General features: G+C 36.3%; 1 protein-coding gene across 2 annotated transcripts in view; it reads right to left on the bottom strand.

Annotated features, from left to right (window-relative positions):
* NUP62CL (nucleoporin 62 C-terminal like) overlaps positions 1–22,794 on the bottom strand; it is a 104,421-nt gene that overhangs the window by 25,940 nt on the left and 55,687 nt on the right. For both annotated transcript variants that reach the window (XM_045068316.1, XM_004769007.2), the window contains exons 4-10: positions 22,341–22,439; positions 17,591–17,750; positions 9,531–9,681; positions 9,207–9,256; positions 8,714–8,848; positions 6,436–6,547; positions 2,627–2,693 (exon numbers count right to left, since the gene is read on the bottom strand). In XM_045068316.1, the coding sequence (XP_044924251.1) occupies positions 2,627–2,693; positions 6,436–6,547; positions 8,714–8,848; positions 9,207–9,256; positions 9,531–9,681; positions 17,591–17,750; positions 22,341–22,439 (774 nt within the window). The remainder of the gene's footprint in view (positions 1–2,626; positions 2,694–6,435; positions 6,548–8,713; positions 8,849–9,206; positions 9,257–9,530; positions 9,682–17,590; positions 17,751–22,340; positions 22,440–22,794) is intronic.

Raw genomic sequence — 22,794 nt, 5'->3', positions numbered from 1 at the left:
ATCGAGTTATTCCACTGTTAGTGACATTAAAATTTATCACCTATTTAAAGTGGTACTTGTCAGATATTTCTGTTGTAAAGGTGTTCCTCAACAATCTTAGACTCAGTAGTATTAGCATTCACTGATGACCCTTGCTTGAATCATCATGATGCTGGGAGGCAAAGTGGTGACTTTCTCACTGAACTATACAATTAGAATGGGTGAAATTTACGGTATGTAAATTATACTTCAACAAAACTGCTTTTATAAATTAACTCAGTAACATGCAATTTGTACTTGGTCCATTCCTTCTGGCATATTTTTTCTGCCAAGAAATGACTGACAGCTGAAACATTTTATAAATGAGGCAAGGTATTCAAGATCAGGGTAGGCTTAATAAAAATGCTCTGTTAAAAATTTTTTAATTGCAGTTCTCTAATTCCATCATTCTCTCTACAATTATTAGCTGGCACACTTCTATAAAAGCTTTTCCCTGCACATCCCATTTCTCTCTCTCTCCCTCCCCTCTGAATCCCCATCACTGCAGATTCATGGATATCTTCCCTCAGGGTATTATAATAATCCATTACTGATACTCTTTTTGATGTTCAAACTATCCTAATTTGGCCAATAGAAGCCCATTCAAGCACAATGGGCTTGTCCTGATATAACCCCATTAGTTTCGAACAATCTATTTGCTTGCATAAAAAGTTCCCAGGGTACCTGGATGGATCAGCCAGTTAAGCATCTGACTCTTGATTTCTACTCAGATCATGATCTCAGGGTCATGAGATCAAGCCCCAAGTCAGGCTCTGTGCTGAGCAAGGAGACTGCTTAAAATTCTCTCTCCCCCTCTCTTACTTTGCCCCCTCCCCCCCGTGTTTGCTCTCTCTCTCTCTCTAAAAAAAATAAAAATAAAAAATAAAAAATTGTCAAACTCACCCTGTACATTCCCTGCCTGAAACCTGAGATTAGATATTTCCCCAAGAAGCCTTGGTTACTTTTAGTAGAAATGGTATTTAGAAACCAAGATTTAGGTGCTTGATGTGCTGTTCTTTGCTAGTGGGGTGTCATTGCTTCTTGGCCCTTTATATAAACAGAACAAGGGAGCAGAAGTCATACTAATATTTGCATCAAATTTATAATACAAACAAAAAAGAAGGAACAGAATAATATCCTCTATTTTATCTTGTCTTCCATTACCATCACTATCCTTATGCCTCTGTTTTACCCTACAATATATAGGATGGCAATAATATTGTTATATTAGAATAGATAGAAACATAATATAATTCTGAAACTAACAATAACTTTTTAAGATTTCTTTGCACTATGGAGTATTATGCCTCCATCAAAAAGGATGAATACCCAACTTTTGTAGCAACATGGACAGGACTGGAAGAGATTATGCTGAGTGAAATAAGTCAAGCAGAGAGAGTCAATTATCATATGGTTTCACTTATTTGTGGAGCATAACATAGCATGGAGGACATGGGGAGATAGAGAGAAGGGAGTTGGGGTAAATTGGAAGGGGAGGTGAACCATGAGAGACTATGGACTCTGAAAAACAATCTGAGGGGTTTGAAGTGGCAGGGGTGGGGTGGGAGGTTGGGGTACCAGGTGGTGGGTATTATAGAGGGCACGGATTGCATGGAGCACTGGGTGTGGTGAAAAAATAATGAATACTGTTATGCTGAAAATAAATAAATTTAATTAAAAAAAAGATTTCTTTATAGTTCTTTCTGTCCTTAAGATTATATCCTAGTAAGAATGTACTATCAAGAACACCATGTTCAAAAGTTATCTGAGCGGGGCGCCTGGGTGGCTCAGTGGGTTAAAGCCTCTGCCTTCAGCTCACGTCATGATGCCAGGGTCCTGCGATCGAGCCCCGCATCGGGCTCTCTGCTCGAAAGGGAGCCTGCATGCCCCTCTCTCTGTGCCTACCTCTCTGCCTACTTGTGATTTCTGTCTGTCAAATAAAATCTTTAAAAAAAAGTTATCTGAGCTGCATGATTGTTATAGCTATATAGGTTTGTCTGGTTTCAATTTGTATGTATTCAATTTAGCATTTGTCTTCCTTCCCAGTATTTTTGGCTTAATTCTAGTTTTTGAGTATTTAAACTTTATGTGGGCCAGAAAGTCAAAACTATACTAAGATATAAATATAGAGAAGTCCTGCTTCTGTCCCCATCTCCTCCACCTCATTCCCGTACAGCCCCTATTTTCATTAGTTTCTAGTTTATTCTTACCATGTTCCACTTTATAAAAACCAACAATTATAGTTCTTCAGAATTAATGTATACACACTGTAAGTTAAGTAATATCCCTATAACCAACCTCTCATTTGAGCATGGTCACGGTGCACAAAACCTGACTCGCGTCACATCTTCTTTTTTTTTTTTTAAGATTTTGTTTATTTATTTGACACAGAGAGAAATCACAAGTAGGTTGAGAGGCAGGCAGAGAGAGATGGAGAAGCAGGATCCCCAATGAGCAGAGAGCCTGAGGCAGGGCTCGATCCCAGGACCCTGAGATCATGACCAGAGCTGAATGCAGAGGCCTAACCCACTGAGCTACCCAGGCGCCCCTTGCATCACATTTTCTAACTGCAGTAACAGATAGCTTCACAATACAAATAAACTCCCACCTGAATTCTGATTAATCCACTGTAGAGAGTCCATATGAGCATTCAGGATCTTGCAGATCTGCTGGAGCTAAACACACATACAAAATTTTTAGATTATGATAATTCTGATATGATAAAGCAAACATAAAAAACAGAAATTAGGAAGTGACTTTTCATTTTTTGGGTAAGAAATGGACTGAGGATATATAAGATATTAATGGCTTTTTCTGCTATTTCATATTTGTAATGTTCATTACATCTTTATATTACTTCAATCTATTTTGTAACTTAAGAATTTGATTCCTATAATTCAATAAGACACTGACTATCACAGTATAAAAATAACTAAAAACAAATATTAAAAGACATTTCACAAGACAAGAAATGCATATAAAATTTAAAACATTACTTTTTTCAACCAAATCAGCTAATTTTGTTGAGGTATAATTAACAAATAACATTCTATTAGTTTCAGGCATTTAACACAATGGTTTGCTATTTGTATATATTGCAAAATGATCACCACGATATGTCTTGTTAATAACATCCATCACAGTATGTAGTTAAAAACATTTTTTTCTTGTGATAATAACATTTAAAGATCTAATCGCTTGGCAATTTTCAAATATACAATACAGTATTGCTAACAGTAGTCATCATGTTGTACATTATATCCCCATACCTTATTTTATACCTGGAAATTTGTTCCTTTTGACCACCTGCACCCATTTCACCCACCACCCAACCCCTGCCTCAGGCAACCACCAATCTGTTCTCTGTATTTACAAGCTTGTATTTTTGGTGCTGGCGTTTTTTAAAATTCCACACATAAGTGAGATCATACGGTATTTGTCTTTCTCTGTCTCACTTATTTCACTTAGCATAATGCCCTCAAGTTCCAACCATATTCTTGCAAAGAGCAAGATTTCCAAGTCAGCAATTTTTAATAAATGGTAATACTCAGTTGTCAACTGTGTGGAGAAAATAGGTGGATGCCTATACAGCCTATAGTAATAAAAATTGACCCAGCCCTTCAAAATGTAAATTTTTACAATATATATCAACAGTCTTAAAATATTCATATCTTTTAACTCAATATATTCTATTTCTAGGTATCTATCCGGAGGAACTAATCAAATTTATACATAAGTGGTCATAGAGATCAAGTGTATAATGGCAAAGTACTGGAAACGATCTTTCCACCAATTTAAAAAAGTAATTCAATATATTGTGGTAAAGTCACCTCTAATGAAATATTATAAAGTCATTAATATTTTCAAAGATTTCCAAAATTTTCAAAGAATGCTTAAAATTTTAGGAAAACATGTGAAAGAATATGAAATGAAAAGAGAATACAAAACTGTATATATGTATGCTTCCAATGTTATTTAAAACAAAAGGAGAATTTTTACCAGCATAGCAAAAATACTTGGAAAAAATATACTAATATTTTTAATAATATACTAATATTATCAGCAAGGTACTGATAATAGAGATGATTTAATTTTCTTCACAGATTTCTATATTTGCCAAGCATAATACATTGAGTAAGTATATGTAATAACTTTGTAATGAGACACACTAGACATTCAAAATTTTTTTAAATAAAAGTAGGAGGAAATGAAAATGTTACTACACTTGAAAGAACAGTATTTAATGAAAACAAATTTAATGCATTTTAACATAAATAGAAATACAACTTGTAGTAGGAACAATGAGTTTTTGTAAGAAAAGGTAACTGAAGACCATATACCATAATATGGATCTGCTTAATAAAAATTTTAGGTGTCAGGTGGTCTCTCCCATCTCCTCTGTACCCCCTCCCCACTATCCCCTCCCACATACCCTCTCCCTCCACCCCCACCCCACATACAAACAGTAAAAATAAACAGGTAAATGCCATCATTGTGAATACTATTAAACACTGTGGCTATTTTTCTACCCTGGTGTATGGCCTATAGTAAGGAAGATTTGTTGATCTGGTTACAATAAATTATCTTCAAGAATATTATTGTTCAGCAAATGTTTTCTCTGCTTCTCACCCAATCATTTATGCTATCTGAGAAAAGAGATGAATTGTTGCTGATCTCTTGCTTCTTTTGTCCTGCTATGGAGCAGCAATTATCTTTAATTCACTCATCTTAAACATTTCAATCACCCTTGTGACAGAAAAACAAAAACAAAAGACTCATAGCATTTACTCCCCACTACCAAAATAAAATAAAACAATCCAAGGCTAAGTAGAGAAAAAGGATAAGGATAGGATTATAGTCCCTTTTCACTTACTCTGTTCAGAAACTTATTTTATTTCAACACAGAGAGATCAGACTTCACCTCTGCCTCATGCTTAAATCTGCATGTATTTATTTACACATAAAAATTGTTTTATAGAATTGTGGACTTTATCATCACAATGGTGAGCTAATATTTCATAAAAAAAACTTACAATCTGTCAACTCTTTGATCATCTATATGAACACAAGAAGATGGTAGCATGGATAATCCCAGACTAATTTATATTTATCTTTGTTCAATTTTAGATTCACCAAAGGAGAGAATGGCATAATTTTTATAGCTAGAGGGGACTTCAAGATCATTTAAGTCGACCCTTGACATTTTGCAAAAGAAGGAGCTAAGATTCAGAGAGATTAAGTGACTTAAATAAAATTCTAATGCTTTTTCAACTATACCATGCTGTCTCTTTATAATTAAAAAAGCTAGTAATGTGTAAATAGATAAAGAACCGTCTGTACGACTGGACAAAGAGCTTACTAAAGAATAATCACAATATATATCCTTTGTCCTCACCAACCCAGATCTTGGTCCCAAGAATGTACAATGGCAGTTCCTACAATGGGAAGAATCTTCTTACCACTACTCCCATGGAGTGAGAGAGGGGAAAAAAAAAGAGCTCCCATTTAGTTGCTAAGACAACTTGGAAAGGCAGAGGAAATAAGCTCTTTAATTAGGCCATAGATAAAGGGGAAAAGTATCAAACACTTCTTATGGCCAAAGTAATTCAAAACATCTCAACTCTAATTGGAGCCTCAGCTTTATTTTCCCATGCTAAAATACACTTACATTATGAGGTAGGTAGATCCTATGAGGCAGGTGGAAACCTAATAACCACATCTAACAAAGTCTCTATGAAAAAATGTATTTTAAGACTCAAGTAGTTGACTTATCAAACATTTAAGACATAACCCAGTTGTAAGTTCAGGCCTACCTGGATATACCTAATAAACCCAAACACATATACTCACAATTATATGAATACACAGAAAAATATGTGAAAGGAGGAATGAATTAACCAATGAGTAAGGGAACAGAAAAACAAATACAGGGACATATTTAGCTTTGTGAAGAACAGGGAGAAACCCCTGAAAATTTAGGGAGGAAAGTCCTTTTTTTTACCCTCCTGGGAATAATCACAAAAATTCATAACCTTAGGGTGCCTGCGTGGCTCAGTTGTTGGGCATCTGCCCTCCGCTCAGGTTATGATCCCTGGGTCCTGGGATCAAGTCCCTCATGGGGCTTCCTGCTGAGCAGGAAGCCTGCTTCTCCCTCTCCAACTCCCCCTGCTTGCGTTCCCTCTCTTGCTGTCTCTCTCCCAGTCAATTAAATAAATAAATAAAACCTTTAAAAAAATCTCATAACCTTTTCTGCTCCTAAATATTTCTTGCCCCACTTAACTATACCCCAAGTTCATATCTATAGAAGCAGGTAAGGAGCACAAGAGGACAGGAGAAGGTGACCAGCTAAAGGAACTCACAGAATGCTAATTTCATACTAAATCTTGGTTGTCTAAATAGATAAAGTAGGTCACACACCGGGTCAGTAGTGTCAGCAGGACTTCCAACTCTATTCAGGTGCTCAACGATGTCCTTGAGATCTTGGGCCATTCGTTTCAGCTGAGCATCTATATTTTCTGCTAATTTGTAACTGAAAAAGAAGGTAAAATAAAGAGATTAACAAGAAATTCTTTCTCCATTATGTCTTGTTACTGACATACGAATATGATACTGCCAGCTGGATTTGCACCAATTCCCCCTGCCTTCTAAGTAAGTCTCAGTTATGACACATGGCACATTTTTATGTAGGCAGCATTCATGACCTTATTATTACCATATTCTAAAAAGACTCCATAGGTGAAGGCTTTTAACCAACTCGGCATTTTTATAGTCACCTATTTTCCTTCTGGATAATGTTCCAGAGACCTCTGAAGCAACAAAGCTCTTTTTAGCTCTTAAAATGAACTCGTAAGACATTTAGATACATAGTAAGTTAGTTGGTGTTTAGGTGTATTCATTAAGTGCTGAGATGTCTTCAATGATTTTAAATAAATTTTCAAAGTAAAACCTTACATAAATATACTCCATCATCCAACAAAAGATATTTTGAGAAATGAGATTAACAGTAATCAAAGGTAGATAAATCTTCTAAGTACACAGCAAATATTAGTTGGCTAAATGCCAAACTAGATTTCCACGCAAAATATTTACACACATACATAACACACTTAACCTAGTCAATAATATGTTTATGAATTAAAGTGATCAGAGTTTTTCAACTTTAATATCTATAAAGATTAAAGGATTCAATAGTTAACAAATATTGTTAACTATTTATTGCCTTTCTGTCCCAGAGTATTTAAAGGTAATTGGTTTCCTTGATTGCTGAAAATCCTACTAAAGATTCCACAATATAAATCTGACTACATAAAAATAATGGAAAAGAACTACGTTTCTATTATCCCTTCAAATTACATGTCCAAAAATTTAACTCTCTAGGCTTCAAAAAATGATAGAATGCATAGAAACAAATGCAGAGAAAAAAAAAATTTGATTCACAAAGGCTGAAATACAAAAGCAGAAACAGAACTAGGTCCAGGACAAAGAAGATGTGGTATACATATACAATGGAATACTATGCAGTCATCAAAAGAAATGAAATCTTGCCATTTGCAATGACGTGGATGGAACTAGAGGCTATTATACTGAGCAAAATAAGTCAATCAGAGAAAGACAATTATATGATCTCCCTAATATGAGGAATTTGAGAGGCAAAGTGGGGGGCTTGGGGGACAGGGAAGGAAAAAAATGAAACAAGATGAGATTGGGAGGGAGACAAACCATAAGAGGCTCTTAATCTCACAAAACAAACTGAGGGTTGCCGGGGGGAGAGGGGGGTTGGGAGAGAGTGGTGGGGTCATGGACATTGGGGAGGGTATGTGCTATGGTGAGTGCTATGAAGTGTGTAAACCTGACAATTCACAGACCTGTACCTCTGGGGCTACTAATACATTATATGTTAATTTAAAAAAAAGAACTAGGCCCATACAGATTAGCTGTATTTGCCGTATTTCATGTACCTACAAAAAAGTTAATTTGCAAGCTTTTAGAAAATAAGATCAGTCTTAACTCACTAATAGTCCATTACCAAAGGGAGTCTGATTTGGTCTCAGTCTGGTTTATGTAGCACATTTAGACAATACTTCATTATTTGGCCTGATTACCAAATTTCAGTTCCAGAGAGAAGAAGTTACTGTGAGGACACTTGCTTGGTAATATCATGAACAAAAAGACTGAATCACATATGCACGCACACACACACACACAGATTCAGCCCAAGACACTGATAAAATCATTCAATTTTTGAAAGCAATGCAGTCTGCCCCCAGATTAACAAATTGCCTTTAAAATAGCTAGTGATTTATCACTGAAGCAATTGCATGAACATTAAGTTTAAAAGAGTCAATATAAACAGGACACCATAAATATCCCATGGTACTATGATACCACACACATTAAACTTGTATTTCTAATTTAAGAACAAACTTGACAAATATAAAAACTTTACAGTGGTCATGTATAAGCTTGAGATTAGTAAGTATACAAAATGCTATAAAACAAAACTGCCAGAACGATTACTTCATTTTCAAGCATCCTGAAAAGATAAATGGAAAACAGCCAAGTAGGTTGATAAATGGCAACTACGAGAACTTGTCCTTTTCTACCAATTTTTATTCCCTGCCCTTCAATTCTATTTTTTCCTTTTTTTAAGTAGCTAAGTCTTGCCCCATTCCCTGATCTTTATTCAGTTACTTACGTCTTCCCATGATCCTCATCTGCAAGCTGCAGATAAGGAGCCCCACTGTGGTCCTTCACAAACTCCTCTAAAGGGGTCAAGAGATTTTCCAGTTCCTTCTGCTGTGACAGGATAAAATCCAATTCTTGTTCCAGCCTGAAAAAACAAGTCAACGGAAGGGCTGATGAAAGGAACTTGGAGTGTCATAATAAATGTCAAAAATTACAACAAGGGGGGACGCCTGGGTGGCTCAGTTGGTTAAGCAGCTGCCTTTAGCTCAGGTCATGATCCCAGCGTCCTGGGATCGAGTCCCACATCGGGCTCCTTGCTCAGCAGGGAGCCTGCTTCTCCCTCTGCCTCTGCCTGCCATTCTGTCTGCCTGTGCTCGCTCTCTCCCCCTCTCTCCCTCTGATCAATAAATAAAATCTTAAAAAAAAAAAACTACAACAAGGAAAAAAGAACGGACAAAGAAACAGATATTTAATCTTTCAACCTAGGGAGTCTAAGGTTCTACCTCTGCTGATCCAGTTTCACTTTTTCCACTTCTCCATGTAAAGTAGTAATCTATAAAGGAACACAAGAATATGATAATGTAAATATTTGAATTTATGTTATAATTTTAAGGCAATACTAATTTTCTCATATACACTTCAAATATCAACAATTTCCTAATTCAGGACACTCATTACATAAGGAAAATATTTTTCAGTTGATCACCAATATTGAGATAGAAAATTAACCACAAAACAGGTCTGTGCTCTTATACAATGCAGGCAGACTACTGAGACTTTGAAAATACTTGTACAATACAGGTAGATTAATAAGACTATCTTCTTACCTTCTCACCATTCTCAATCAAGGTACGATCCCAAGCATTGACCTGAGTGGCCTGGTGAAGAAAGTACTTCTCTTGATCCTCTAAATCAAGGTTCCATTTGTTTATCAGACCATCCAGCTGACCATAAGTCATCACAGGAGTTACAATTGAACTAAAAAAGGATACAGTAAGACCATATGATCACATTTTTAAAAGTATAACCATATTTTAAAAATGAATAACACAGGAGGACTTAGAGAAGAAATTATCACATGAATTTTCCAGACCTGCTTCCCAACAGAACCAGCATAGGTAGTCAAGATTATTTTTAAAACAACCATTTTAAAATCTTTGAAATTATCCTAAAGGAATACAGCAAATTAAAAAAAATCTATTAAGAAATCTACCAAATTTCAGTAAGAACAGCTAAATTCTGTGCCACACCTGCTCCCTTCCCTTGCCCTCAGCTCAGCATGATGCAAGTTTCATCCTGGGTGCATGTGGCTAGAGATAGGACTCCCTCTCTCCATAGCTCTTAGTGAAAATTATCCATTCCAAATCGAAGTAGCATCCACAAAACAAAGTAGGCAGCTGATCGTCCATCCTCCACTGGGCAGAACCAAGCAGAACTCTGACTCCCCTGCCAGGTGTTATCAAATAAGCTAAGTAGTAGCTGAAATTCCAGTCTGTGACTGGCAGAACCAGGCAATGCTCTGATTCCTTTGCTGGGGCAGTGTCAGCAGGGCGAAGCAGAGAGGTATAATCATCAATTCTCTGCTCAGGAGAGGCAGGTAGTGTTCTATTTCCTCTACCAGGGTTCTGTCAGCAAAGGCCAGTGACAAGCGGAATCTAAATATCCACCCAATGGCAATAAGACTTAATAAAGCAGAGTGAGAAAGGATTAGTTACCATTAGGCTTCACCACTTGTCTCCAGTGTCAGTGGGACCCAATGGGGAGCTTAACCACTATACCCACCTGGCATCACTGAGACAGAACAAAGCAATGCAAGCTGGAGCTAGTAAGGACTCTACTTCTCACCACCTCTGGTGTCAGCAAGGCTCAGTGAGGAGCTTAACCTCCACACCTACTGGAGAAATCAACCTGAATGAGGCAGGGCAAAGCAGGGCTAGTCAGTACCCCAACCTCCTTCTCCCTAGAACCTGTGTCTGTGAGGCCTAGTGGGGAGCTAAGTGAATGAAGTGATAAGATGCAGAATAGTTGATAACCCGCTTCCTCACTCCTTTTCCACCAGTGGTGCCCAAAAGGAAGTTGAAATTCTGTCTCTGCTCTGCAGCAACTAAGCAGTATGAGTTAGTCCCCCACTTCCTCTTGTTTGGGCGTCCCAGGGACCCAGCTGAAGGCTGAGCTTACATCCCCACTTGAGGCAATGAAGTGGTATGACCCGCTGCCCCACTTTCATGGGGAATGAGTTAGTTGGACTGAGTGGGTAGCTGAACTTTCATACCACTCATCTGCATTGAGGCAGTATGAGTCAGTACTCCACTTGTCCTGGGGTGGTATGGGCAGCGTCTAGTAGGAAGCTGAAGATGCAAACACACCCAACCCTTGTACTATACCCCAATGAAAGGATTACTTGACTTGAAAAAATTAAAATTGGGCCCAGACTCCCCTAACATAATAGACATAAATGTCTATGATACAACTTAAAATTATCTGTCTTATCAAGAACCAGGAAAATCACAACTCAAAAGAGAAAAGATAAGCCAAAGGCACTGACACTGAGAGGTATCAGATACTGGAATTCTCTAAAAGAATTTCAAAGCAACCATCAAAAAAATGCTCCAACAAGCAATTAGGAATTTTCTAGAAACAAATGAAAACTATAAAATGTCAGCAAAGAAACTCAAATTATGAAAAACAACCAAATGGAAATTATATTATAATTACATTATAGAACTGGAAACTAAAAAGCTCACTTAGAGGGTTTGATACAAGAGTGAAAATGACAAAGGACAGAATCAGTGAACTTGAGTGGATCAATAAAATTTACAGAATAGCTAAGAGAAAAAAGACACAAAAATGAAAAAAAATCAAAAGAACCTAGAGGACAATAACAGAAGAGATAACATTTGTACCATTGGAGGATGACAGATTAGGAGGAAAAGAGAAAATGAGATGAAGAAGTATTCTGAAAAATAAAGGTGATAACTTCCCAAATTTGGCAAATGACATAAACCTACAAATTCAAGATGCTGGGCAAACCCCAAACAGAATAACGCAGAGAAAGCTGCACTAAGATACATAATACTTAAATTTCTGAAAACTGAGGATAAAGAAAGAAAGAAAAATCTTGAAGGTAGCCAGAGAGAAACAACACATTACTTAAAAGGTACTACCAATTCGAATGACAGCAGATTTCTCATCTTAAACCATGGAGGCTAAAAGGAAGTGTCACAACAGTTTTCAAGTACTGAAAGAAAAAAAAAACCTGTTGACCACAACTTCTCTATCTGGTGAAAATGTCCTTCAGGAGTGAAAGGAAAATAAATATATTCCCTTGCAAGATTTTTGTTGCTGGCAAATGTACCTTTTGAAAATTGGCTAATCAACTTCTTTCAAGATATGTCTCCAAAGGCAAAGGAAACAAAGGCAAAAATAAACTTTTGGGACTTCATCAAAATCAAAAGCTTCTGCACAGCAAAGGAAACAGTCAAAAAAACAAAGAGGCAACCCACGGAATGGGAGAAGATATTTGCAAATGACAGTACAGACAAAAGGTTGATATCCAGGATCTATAATGAACTCCTCAAACTCAACACGCACAAAACAGGCAATCATATCAAAAAATGGGCAGAAGATATGAACAGACACTTCTCCAATCAAGACCTACAAATGGCTATCAGACACATGAAAAAATGTTCATCATCACTAGGCCTCAGGGAAATTCAAATTAAAACCACATTGAGATATAACCTTACACCAGTTAGAATGGTGTAAAAATTAACAAGACAGGAAACAACATGTGTTGGAGGGGATGTGGAGAAAGGGGAACCCTCTTACACTGTTGGTGGGAATGCAAGTTGTTGCAGCCTCTTTGGAGAACAGTGTGGAGATTCCTTAAGAAATTTAAAAATGGAACTTCCCTATGACCCTGCAATTGCACTCCTGGGTAATAACCCCAAAGATACAGATGTCGTGAAAAGAAGGGCCATCTGTACCCCAATGTTTATAGCAGCAATGGCCACGGTCGCCAAACTATGGAAAGAACCAAGATGCTCTTCAACAGACGGATGGATAAGGAAAATGTGGTCCATATACACTATGGAGTATTATGCCTCCATCAGAAAGGATGAATACCCAACTTTTGTAGCAACATGGACTGGAAGAGATTATGCTGAGTGAAATATGTCAAGCAGGGAGAGTCAACTATCATATGGTTTCACTTATTTGTGGAGCATAACAAATAGCATGGAGGACATGGGGAGTTAGAGAGGAGAAGGGAGTTGGGGTAAACTGGAAGGGGAGGTGAACCATGAAAGACTATGGACTCTGAAAAACAATCTGAGGGGTTTGAAGTAGAGCGGGGGTGGGAGATTGGGATACCAGGTGGTGGGTATTATAGAGGGCACGAGCACTGGGTGTGGTGAAAAAATAATGAATACTGTTATGCTGAAAATAAATAAATTAATAAAAAAATATATATATAAAGATAATTGGCTAATCAGAAAATAAAAATGAAAACAGAAGAAGGCTTGGAACTTCTTAAAGGAAAGAAGTCAAAATGAGCAAAAAGGGTAAGTATAATAGACTATCCAACTTCTCATGAATTTTTAAGTCATATTTGATGGCTAAAGCAAAAAGTATAATAGCACATAACATCATGTTCAATATACATGAGGAAATACTGGAGATAATTAAACTTAAAAGGTAAGAAGAGTTAAGGGTGCTAAATGGAATTACTAAAGTGGTAAAATGTCAGCATGAACAGACTATTAGAAGTTACATATGTATACTGTAATACCTAGAGCAACTAGTAAGAAAATTATATAAAGCAATATGCTCAGAAACATAAAAATAGAACAAAATGGAACCCTAAAAATGTTTGAGTATCCCACAGGGAAATAAAAAAAAAAGAAGAAAAACAAAAACAGAAGTAACAAACAAAAGACAAATAATAAAATGGCAGAGCCCTAACGTATCAATAATTAACTTAAATGTAAATGTGCCAAATATATCAACTAAAAGGCAGAAACTGGATAAAAATTATGATCCATCCATATGTTATCAACAAGAAACTCATTTCAAATACAAAGACACAAATGAGTTGAAAGTAAAGTGATAGAAAAAGACATACAAGTGAGATTAATTTTTTAAAAGAGATGGCTATATTAATAGCAGATAAAGTAAATTTTAGAGCAAAGAAAATTACCAAAGAGGGACACTGGATAATGATAAAGGAATCAAATCACCAGGAAAGGCCAAGAATGGTAGGCATTGGTTGGTAGGCAACCAAACAGCAGAACCTCAAAATACAAAAAGCAAAACTGTTAGAGCTAAAGGGAGAACAGAGCATTCCCACAATTCTAGTTGGGGACTTCAAATTGCCACTCTCCACAACTGAAAGAAGCAATAGAGAGAAAAGCTGCAAGGATACAGATCTGAAAATACAATGAAGTAGGAACTCATCATCATATATAGAACACTCCACCCAATACAGAAAACACAACTTTCAGGGACCTGTGGAACAGCCACCAAGAAAGACTCTTATCTTCATCATAAAATGAACCTGAAGAAATACAAACAGACTCAAGTCATACAGAGCATGTTCTCTGATTATAAAAGAATCAAACTAGAAATCAATATTGAAAAAAAAAACAAGAAAATCTCCAAGCACTTGGGAATTAAACAACATGCTTCTAAATAATCTATGGGTCAAGGAGGAATTCACAAAGTAATTTGAAAAGTAGACAGAACTGAATGAAAAAGAAAATTCAACATAATAGAACATGTGGTACACAGGGGCACTGAGGTGGCTCAGTTGGTTTAGCATCTGACTTCAGCTCAGGTCATGATTTCAGGGTCCAGGGATCAAAACTCTTGACTCTCTCCCTCTGCCCCTCCCCCCACTCACGTACACTCCTGCTTGCTCCCTCGTTCTCTCTCAAATAAATAAATAAAAAAAATTTTTAAAGGATATGTGGTACACAGCTAATGCAATGGTGAGGATATTTATAGCATTGAACATTCACATTAGGAAAAGGGAAAGGTCTCAAATCAGTAATCTAAGTTCATGCCTCAAGAAACTAGGAAAAGAGCAATATGAAGCCAACACAATCAGAAGGAAAAAAATAATAAATAGTAGATATCAATGCAATTGAAAATGAAAACAATAGAGAATAATCAGTGAAATAAAAGCTACTTCTTTGGGAAAGGATGAATAAAATTGATAAAAGAAAGGTACAGAACACCAACAGAAGAAATGAAACAGCTATTAAAAGCACAAAAAGCAAATACCACCAACAACTTTATAGTCATAAATTCAACAACTTAGAAAACTAAACCAATTCCTTAAATACCACACACTACTAAAATGTACCAAAGATGAAACAGATAAACTGAATAGTCCTGGAACCATTAAAGAAATTGATTTTTAACTTAAAACCTCCCAAAAAAGAAATATCCAGCCCTAGAGGTTTCACTGGAGAATTCTGCATATATTTAACAAATACAATTTTAATACAATTTTATATAATTCCTTCTATAAAACAAAAGAGGATACTTCCCAGATCATTTTATGAGGCTAGAATTATCCACATACCAAAAGCAAAGACAGAATAAAAAATGAAAGAAAATAAAGCTATGGGCTAATATCTCTCATGAACTTAAATAAAAAAGTTCTAAGCAAAATACTAGCGAACTAATCCAAAAATGTATTTAAAAAATTGTATGTCATGACCAAGTCAAATTTATCCTACGTATGTAAGGCTGGCTCAACATTTGAAAATCAATCAGTGTAATTCACCATATCATTAAGCTAAAGAGGAAAAATCCTAAATTATTCTATCAACTGAGACAGAATAAACATTTGACACAAATATGTCCATCTGATTTTTGACAGAGGTATACAAGTAATTCAATGAAGGAAGTTGAAGACTGTCTTTCAACAAATGATGCTAGAAAAACTGGACACCCCAGACCAAAATAAAAAATGAACCTTACTCTGAAACTCATACTTCATACAAAAATTAACTGCAAAATATAAAACTGTAAAATTTTTAGAAAAAAATAAGAGAATCTTTGGTATCTAGAGTTAGACAAAGAGCTCCTAAACTTGACATTAAAACATGGTCCATTAAAGGAAAAGCTGGTAAACTAGACCTCATCAATTAAAAGTTTTTGTTTGGCAAAGTACCCTGTTAAAAAGACATAAAGACAAGTTACAAATTTAGAGAATATATTTATAAACCACATATCTGACAAGACTGAACCTAGAATATGTAACTCTCAATACCTGAAATTAAAAAAAGAAATTCAAGTAGAAAACAGACAAAAGACACGACATGAACAGATAGGTCACCAAAGAGGATACGCTGGTGGCAGATAAACACATGAAAAGATGCTCAACATCATTCGTCATCAGGGAAATGCAAATTAAAACCATAATGAGATAACATTTCACATATATTTGAAGGGCTAAAATAAAAAATAGTAACAACACCAGATCCTGGTGAGACTGTGGACAAACTGGATCCCTCATACATTGCTGTCAAGTATGTAAAATGGCACAGTCACTCTGGAAAAGAATTTGGCATTATCTTAAAAAAAATAAACATGCAACCACCATACCACCCAGTAACTGCACTCTGGGCATTTATCCCAGAGAAATGAGACTTACACTCATAAAAAAAAAAAACAAACCTGAACACAAATTTTCTCAGCAGCTTTACTCATAACAGCCAGAAACTGGAAACAACCTAGAAGTCCATCAAAAGGCCATCAACAAGTAAACTATAGAGTACATCTACAATACCATGGACTACTACTCAGAAATAAAAAGGAACAAACTATTGATGCACATGACAAACTCAAGGAAGTATGACTAGAAAAAAAAAATGCCCAAAGATCAAGTAATTTAGAACTTATTTGTGTAACATTTTTAAACGTCAAAATTATAGAAATGGAGAACAGATTCATTACTGCCCAGGGTCAGGGAAAGGAGGGGGTGGTAGTGAGTGTGGCTATAAGAGGGCAACAGGAAGGATCCTTGTGCTGATGGAATTGTTCTATATCTTGATGGTACCACTTGTACCAACAGCATTGCAAGATGTTATTATTGAGGGATACTAGGTAAGGGACACACAGAATTTTTTGTATTATTTCTTAGAAGCACGTGTGAATCTATAATGGTCTCAAAATTTAAAAATTAATTAAAAACCCAAACAATTAGAGAAGAACATGGCATGGATTCAACTGCCTGAATTTTAATGCAGGCTCAACCTTTACCAGGGACAGAGTATAAAATTCCTACATGCTCTAGTTTTCTCATCTATAAAGTAGGAACAAAGAAAGCACCATTTCGGGGCGCCCTGGGTGGCTCAGTGGGTTAAAGCCTCTGCCTTCAGCTCAGGTCATGATCCCAGGGTCCTGGGATCGAGCCCCACATAGGGCTCTCTGCTCAGTGGGGAGCTTGCTTCCTCCTCTCTCTGCCTGCTTCTCTGCCTACTTGTGATCTCCGTCTGTCAAATAAATAAATAAAATCTTTAAAAAAAAATGTGTCCATATGGACATTAAAAAAAAAAAAAGAAAGCACAAATTTCAAAGAGTTATTGTGAGGATTAAATGATATGATGTTTGTAAAGCACTGTCACTTAGCTAAACATACAGTAATTGCACAGTAAATGTTAGCTATTATTAGTAATAATCATTTTATAATGGTAATAAAACAAAGGTGTGCTATTAATCATTCCAATTCCTAAGCTACAGAAATCCTTTATCTGCAACTTTGACTGAGTCATTTACCCAAATTTCAAACGCTATTCTAAAGCTATACAAGAAAATTATACCTTGTATATGATAAATAAAATGAAATTCACATATATTTTCAAAGAAACAGCCTTACTTAACAGTCGAAGTAAATGGCAGCGAATTAATGCCAACTGGAAAAATGTTATTAATCCCAGGTGACATCAGTGACCTTAGGTTCAAGGTAAAGCCACTGGTGGTTGTGGTAGTGGTGGTGGTAGTGGTGACAGTGGTGGTGGTTGTTGTTGATGTTGTAGCTGGAAAATAAAATGCACATTAGTAAGAAATAAGAGACTTATTTTATTTCATCCTTGATCACTCAGGATAAAAGCTAGAGAAACATTGTTTTAAATGTGAAATTAAACTCAAAGTTGTGTGGATTAGCACTCCACACTGTTGTAATATGAAGTGATATACAGCAGGCCAGACATCCGGATTAACCTTTCTGCTAAAAATTTAAAATCCTGGATATGTGTGTTGAAAAAGAAAATTTACAACTTAACCAGACCTATAATCATTAAAGAAATTGAATCAATCCTCAAAACTCTTCCCACTAAAAAAACCTCCAGACCTAGATGACCTCACTGAAAAATTCTACTAAACTTCCAAGGAAAGAATAATTGCAATCTTATACAAACTCTCTGTACATCTATGTCTTTGCATACTTACATGAATGTACCTGTGTGATTAATTCCTAGAAATGAAATTGCTGGATCAAAGGGTCAGCATGCTATAAATTTTAATATATCTTGCCATATTGCCCAACCAAAAAGATTTTGCCAATTTACATTTCTATCAGTAAGGGAGAGTTCCTGTTTCTCAATGTTATAGCTCATACTAGGCATATATCTTCACCAGCCTAATAGGTGAAAGTCTCTTAAATTTTCATCTACAGCCCAGGCCTCTCTCTTACATGTCTTCTTCCACTGTACCCCTACTAGAATACCTAGCCCTCTCTAGATGAAATCTTCACTATATTTCATGGCCTAACTCACATTCTTCCTTCCTCATATTTGTCACCCACTTCTCTTCTACTCCATCATCATCCCTTGGTTTTCTGAACTTCCATAGCACTTTTGGTTTTTCCTACACACTGAGCACTTAAAGAGTAATTCTCAGAAAACTGCAGCTGGTGGGGACTGCAAATGTTTTCTTCTTTTTGGTTCTCTCTGTTTTCAAATGTTCTTTGTAATCAATAGATGCTGCTTCTGTAACTAGAAATTTGTTATAAAAATACATTATCATATGTACACAATTGTTTGTTTTACATTAGCCTTGCTTTCCCAATTAGCAATATTTTCAGGTTAATGACCATACGAGATAAATACATAAATCATGCTGCCTGCCAAAACAGGCACAGCCTATACTGAGGGAAACTGGCCTTCTCATTTCTGCTCAGGGATCAAGCTCAGATACTCTTTCTTTATTCCAAGAATTCTGTCCTTTGCTCCTGGTTCACAGTTGATTGGGACAAGGGTGGGTATCCAAAGCATGGTATCCATCTCACATACTACTGGCAGCCTATACAAGTCTGACACAGAAAGCTCTAGCCAAGCAGGGATAAAATAGGTCAAAATCGCATTTTTAAAAATTTAGAACTATGGAAAAAATCATACTATAGGTAGAAATACAGAAATATTTCCAGAAATAGGGTAAGAATCAGATTATAAGCAGAAATTTGGAAATATTCCCAAAAGTGTAGAAAGAATCCAACTACAGGCAGGGGGGTTGAAAGAACCAACAGAGAATGGATATGAAGTAGAATTAAGGCTTCTGAGCAAGTCAAAATGAAGACTAAGCTAAGGGGCACCTGGGTGGCTCAGCTGGTTAAGTGTGTGCCTCCTGCCTTCCGCTCACGTCATGATTTCAGGGTTCTAGGATCCAGTGGCTGCATCAGGTTCCCTGCTCAGCCGGGAGCCTGCTTCTCCCTGTCCCTCTGCCCCTCCTGTCCTCATGCTCCTGCTCACCCACATACTCTCTCTATCAAATAAATAATTACGATCTTTCAAAAAAAAAAAAGAATAAGCTAAAATAGTAAGGTAGAAAAAGAGGTAAGGAAACCAGTGGGAAGTTACAAAAGAGAAGACTAAGGGAACAGAACTGAATTATGTTTATCCAACAGATTTAGGTCCCTATTCCTTTAGAATAACTCTTAAATTCCATTTCTTTAAAGTTCAGTGCGATGATATTACCTGTGTTACATTTCCAAAAGATTCCATTTCCCTTTTGGCCACAGGAATCCTTACAAGAATTCTCTGATTCCTTTTTTTGGTAAGATTTTACTTATTTATTTGAAAGAGAGAGAGCGAGCACGTGCGTAAGCATGAGAGGGGGAAGGTTAGAGGGAGAAGCAGACCCCCAACTGAGGCAGGGACCTTGATACAGGACTCAATCCCAGCACTCTAGGATCATGACCTGAGCTGAAGGAACTCAACCAACTGAGCCACCCAGGCACCCAAATTCCCTGATTCTTTGAGTTAGCCTTTGTGAGGGTGGAATGAACACCACAGGGAAAGAGCATATCTAGTCACAAAGAATCCCTGAGGTCACTTAATCACCCAAAACACTGGGAAGATTATAGATTGGATTCCATGTGGCATTCTTTACAGTTCTATGTCATCAGTCTTCATCCGAGAATAAAGTCTTATCTGAAAAGAACCCCACCAGAAATACTGAAACTTAATCACACTATGGAGACCCCTCCTTTATTAATTCATTCAAAAACTCTGTAACTACTACATTCAAGATGGAAAACAGAAAAACAACTAAGAAAGAGTCCTTCTTAAAAAGCTTTTCTTCACCCAAGGGTTGTTTTTTCCTTTTTCTTTATTTTTAAAGTAATCTGTATTTCCTAGCATGGACAAATGACATATAAGAAAATAGCAGATTCTAGGATTAAATGTGTTTGTATTTATAATGATCCCATTTTTGTAAAACAAATTCAGTGTATGTTTGTATGTGTTGGGAAAAAAAGGCTGGAAAGATAAACACCAAATCATTCACTCTAGATAGAGTGATATATGTATATATACATGTGTGCATAATTTTTATTTAAAAAAAAAGCAAGCAACTACCATCACTACCAAAACATCTCCACAAAGATGAATAATACCTTTAGAAAATTAATACCTGTCAACCTAAACACAAAAGAATCTTGAGTCATAAAAAAATGGTATGATTATTTTAACCTTTTTACACAGCATTTATCTTTGTTCTTTATTTTTTACAGTATTTTTAAAAGGTGTAAATTAGCTCTGGCATAGAAGATAATACTCAAATAACAAAAGTATTTCAATTAATAACAAAAAGTAATGGATTTGAGAATGAAAGATTCCATCCCAGTTTGATTTTGCGTTATGACTTTGATCTAAACTAAATACAGACAACTCTACATTATGTGCATAGTAAAAAGGAAGCACAGTTCCATAAAAAATACAAAATAACTGCACACCACATTTGCATTTAAATAAATCTCATTCTGATGGTCTTAAAGATTGTTATATAAAATAGTGAAAACATCCTTTAAAACATCCTACTATCCAATTTTCCTATCCAAACAAACATTTTCCTATCCAAACAAACACAAAAGATATAAGACTGATAAGAAGCAACCTTCTCTTAAAACTTGCTGATTATACTTAGGGCAGAGAATAATCCCAATTGACAATAAATCTGCAAACACAGACACTTGAAAGCTGCCCTACAAGGTTGATTTGTGAGGTGAAGAGTCTGAGCAAGAAAATATGCTTGGGGAGAAGGAAAAGTGACTAGGGGGAAAAAACCAACTTCAGGTTAAGGGTGTCAAGTTGAGATACGTCTGACAGGGAGATGGGTATATAATTTAATGGTGGATGGAATGGCCAGGAGGGATGGGTTAGTATCAAAGGTACCAGTTTGTAGGAAGGAATCTGAGACCTAGCTGGGGAGGGGATGGGTTATGGCAGAGTCACCGAAGAGCCTGCCAATTCATCCTTCAGTGACTCAATCCATGGCTGAAAGAATCAGTTTTGTTCAGCATTTTACAGGGAAAATTATGGGTTATGGTATTTGCAAATATGGTAACCTGTAAAGTCCTCAAGACACACTCTTCACAACTCTTGTAGGTTGGCCAGCTGCCTAGTACACAGCAGAAACTCAGATAAGCATCACTCATGCAAAAGAATAAAAAAATAGATGGTGGACATCTCTGTTTAGGAATAATTATTTTAAAATTAGAAAAGAGTGACCTTTAATTTAGACCAGATTTGAGGAAAGATTTATTCAGCCTTCTGTAAACTTTTAAAATAAAACAAATAAGACTTTCCCAGAACGGAGAATGACTTAAATGGTAGGTTTGAGTAGCAACTGACCCCTAACCACCCAGCTCACCATAAGCTACAAGGCTACAACTAGCCAAGTTCTCATCAAGCTACAACCTAAGTAGCTCCTAACTGGCAGAAACAAATTTAGGATGGGAACTCCTGTAATCAGCTTTAGGATACGGTCAACTTTAGTACAGGTCAAAACTTAAATTATGTTTTAGGGAAAAAGAACTATCAATGCCAACATATTGGATCGATGTAAACACTATGATCAATACTAAAACTTCTTCAATTTATAAGTTGATAAGAATTTGACAGCAGTGTTGAGTATGGTCATCTCAAAGAAGCAGCATCATTGGTATCAAATGTCTCACTATACTTTGGCAGTCATCACTACTGGTGTACCTTTTGCATACTCTGATGAAATGATCACAACTTACTTAGACAGTCCTAAAAGCTATGGAACACAACTTACTGCTTGTTATACAGCACATTTCCACTGAGCATCCAAACACATCACACACCCCAATAATTCTCAAATCTTACTAGAAGCAGTATGAGCTGCTCCACCTGTTCCAGGGACTTTTAATCCAAATCCCAAAGTTATGCCACCAAATGTTCCAGTCGAAGTTGTTGGAGCACCAACTGCAGAGAATAACATAATATTACCTATTACACTTTAATTTTAAAACAGTGAGCAATTTAGATATAGTCTCTTTCATCTGAAGAGTCCTTTAGAAACTTTTGGCTGAACTCCAAAAGCCTACAGTCAATCCATTTATAAGAAACATCCAGAAAAGGCAAATCTATGGAGACAGAAAATAGATTAGTAGCTGTCTGGGGCTGAAAGATCTTATTTGGAGGACAGAAATGTTCTAAAACTGGATTAGAGTTTGAGTGGTAGTTATGCAATTCAGCCTATTAAAATCACTGAATTATACACTTAAAATAAGTTATTTTATATCTAAGTTATACCTCATTAAAGTTAATTTTAAAAATA

This window comes from Mustela putorius, unplaced genomic scaffold (assembly GCF_011764305.1).
Source record: "Mustela putorius furo isolate JIRA1106 unplaced genomic scaffold, ASM1176430v1.1 tig00003901_pilon_pilon_pilon, whole genome shotgun sequence".
Classification (NCBI taxonomy): Eukaryota; Metazoa; Chordata; class Mammalia; order Carnivora; family Mustelidae; genus Mustela; species Mustela putorius.
Note: the sequence above shows the minus strand (reverse complement) of the source record. Positions and strands in the feature narration are given on the sequence as shown.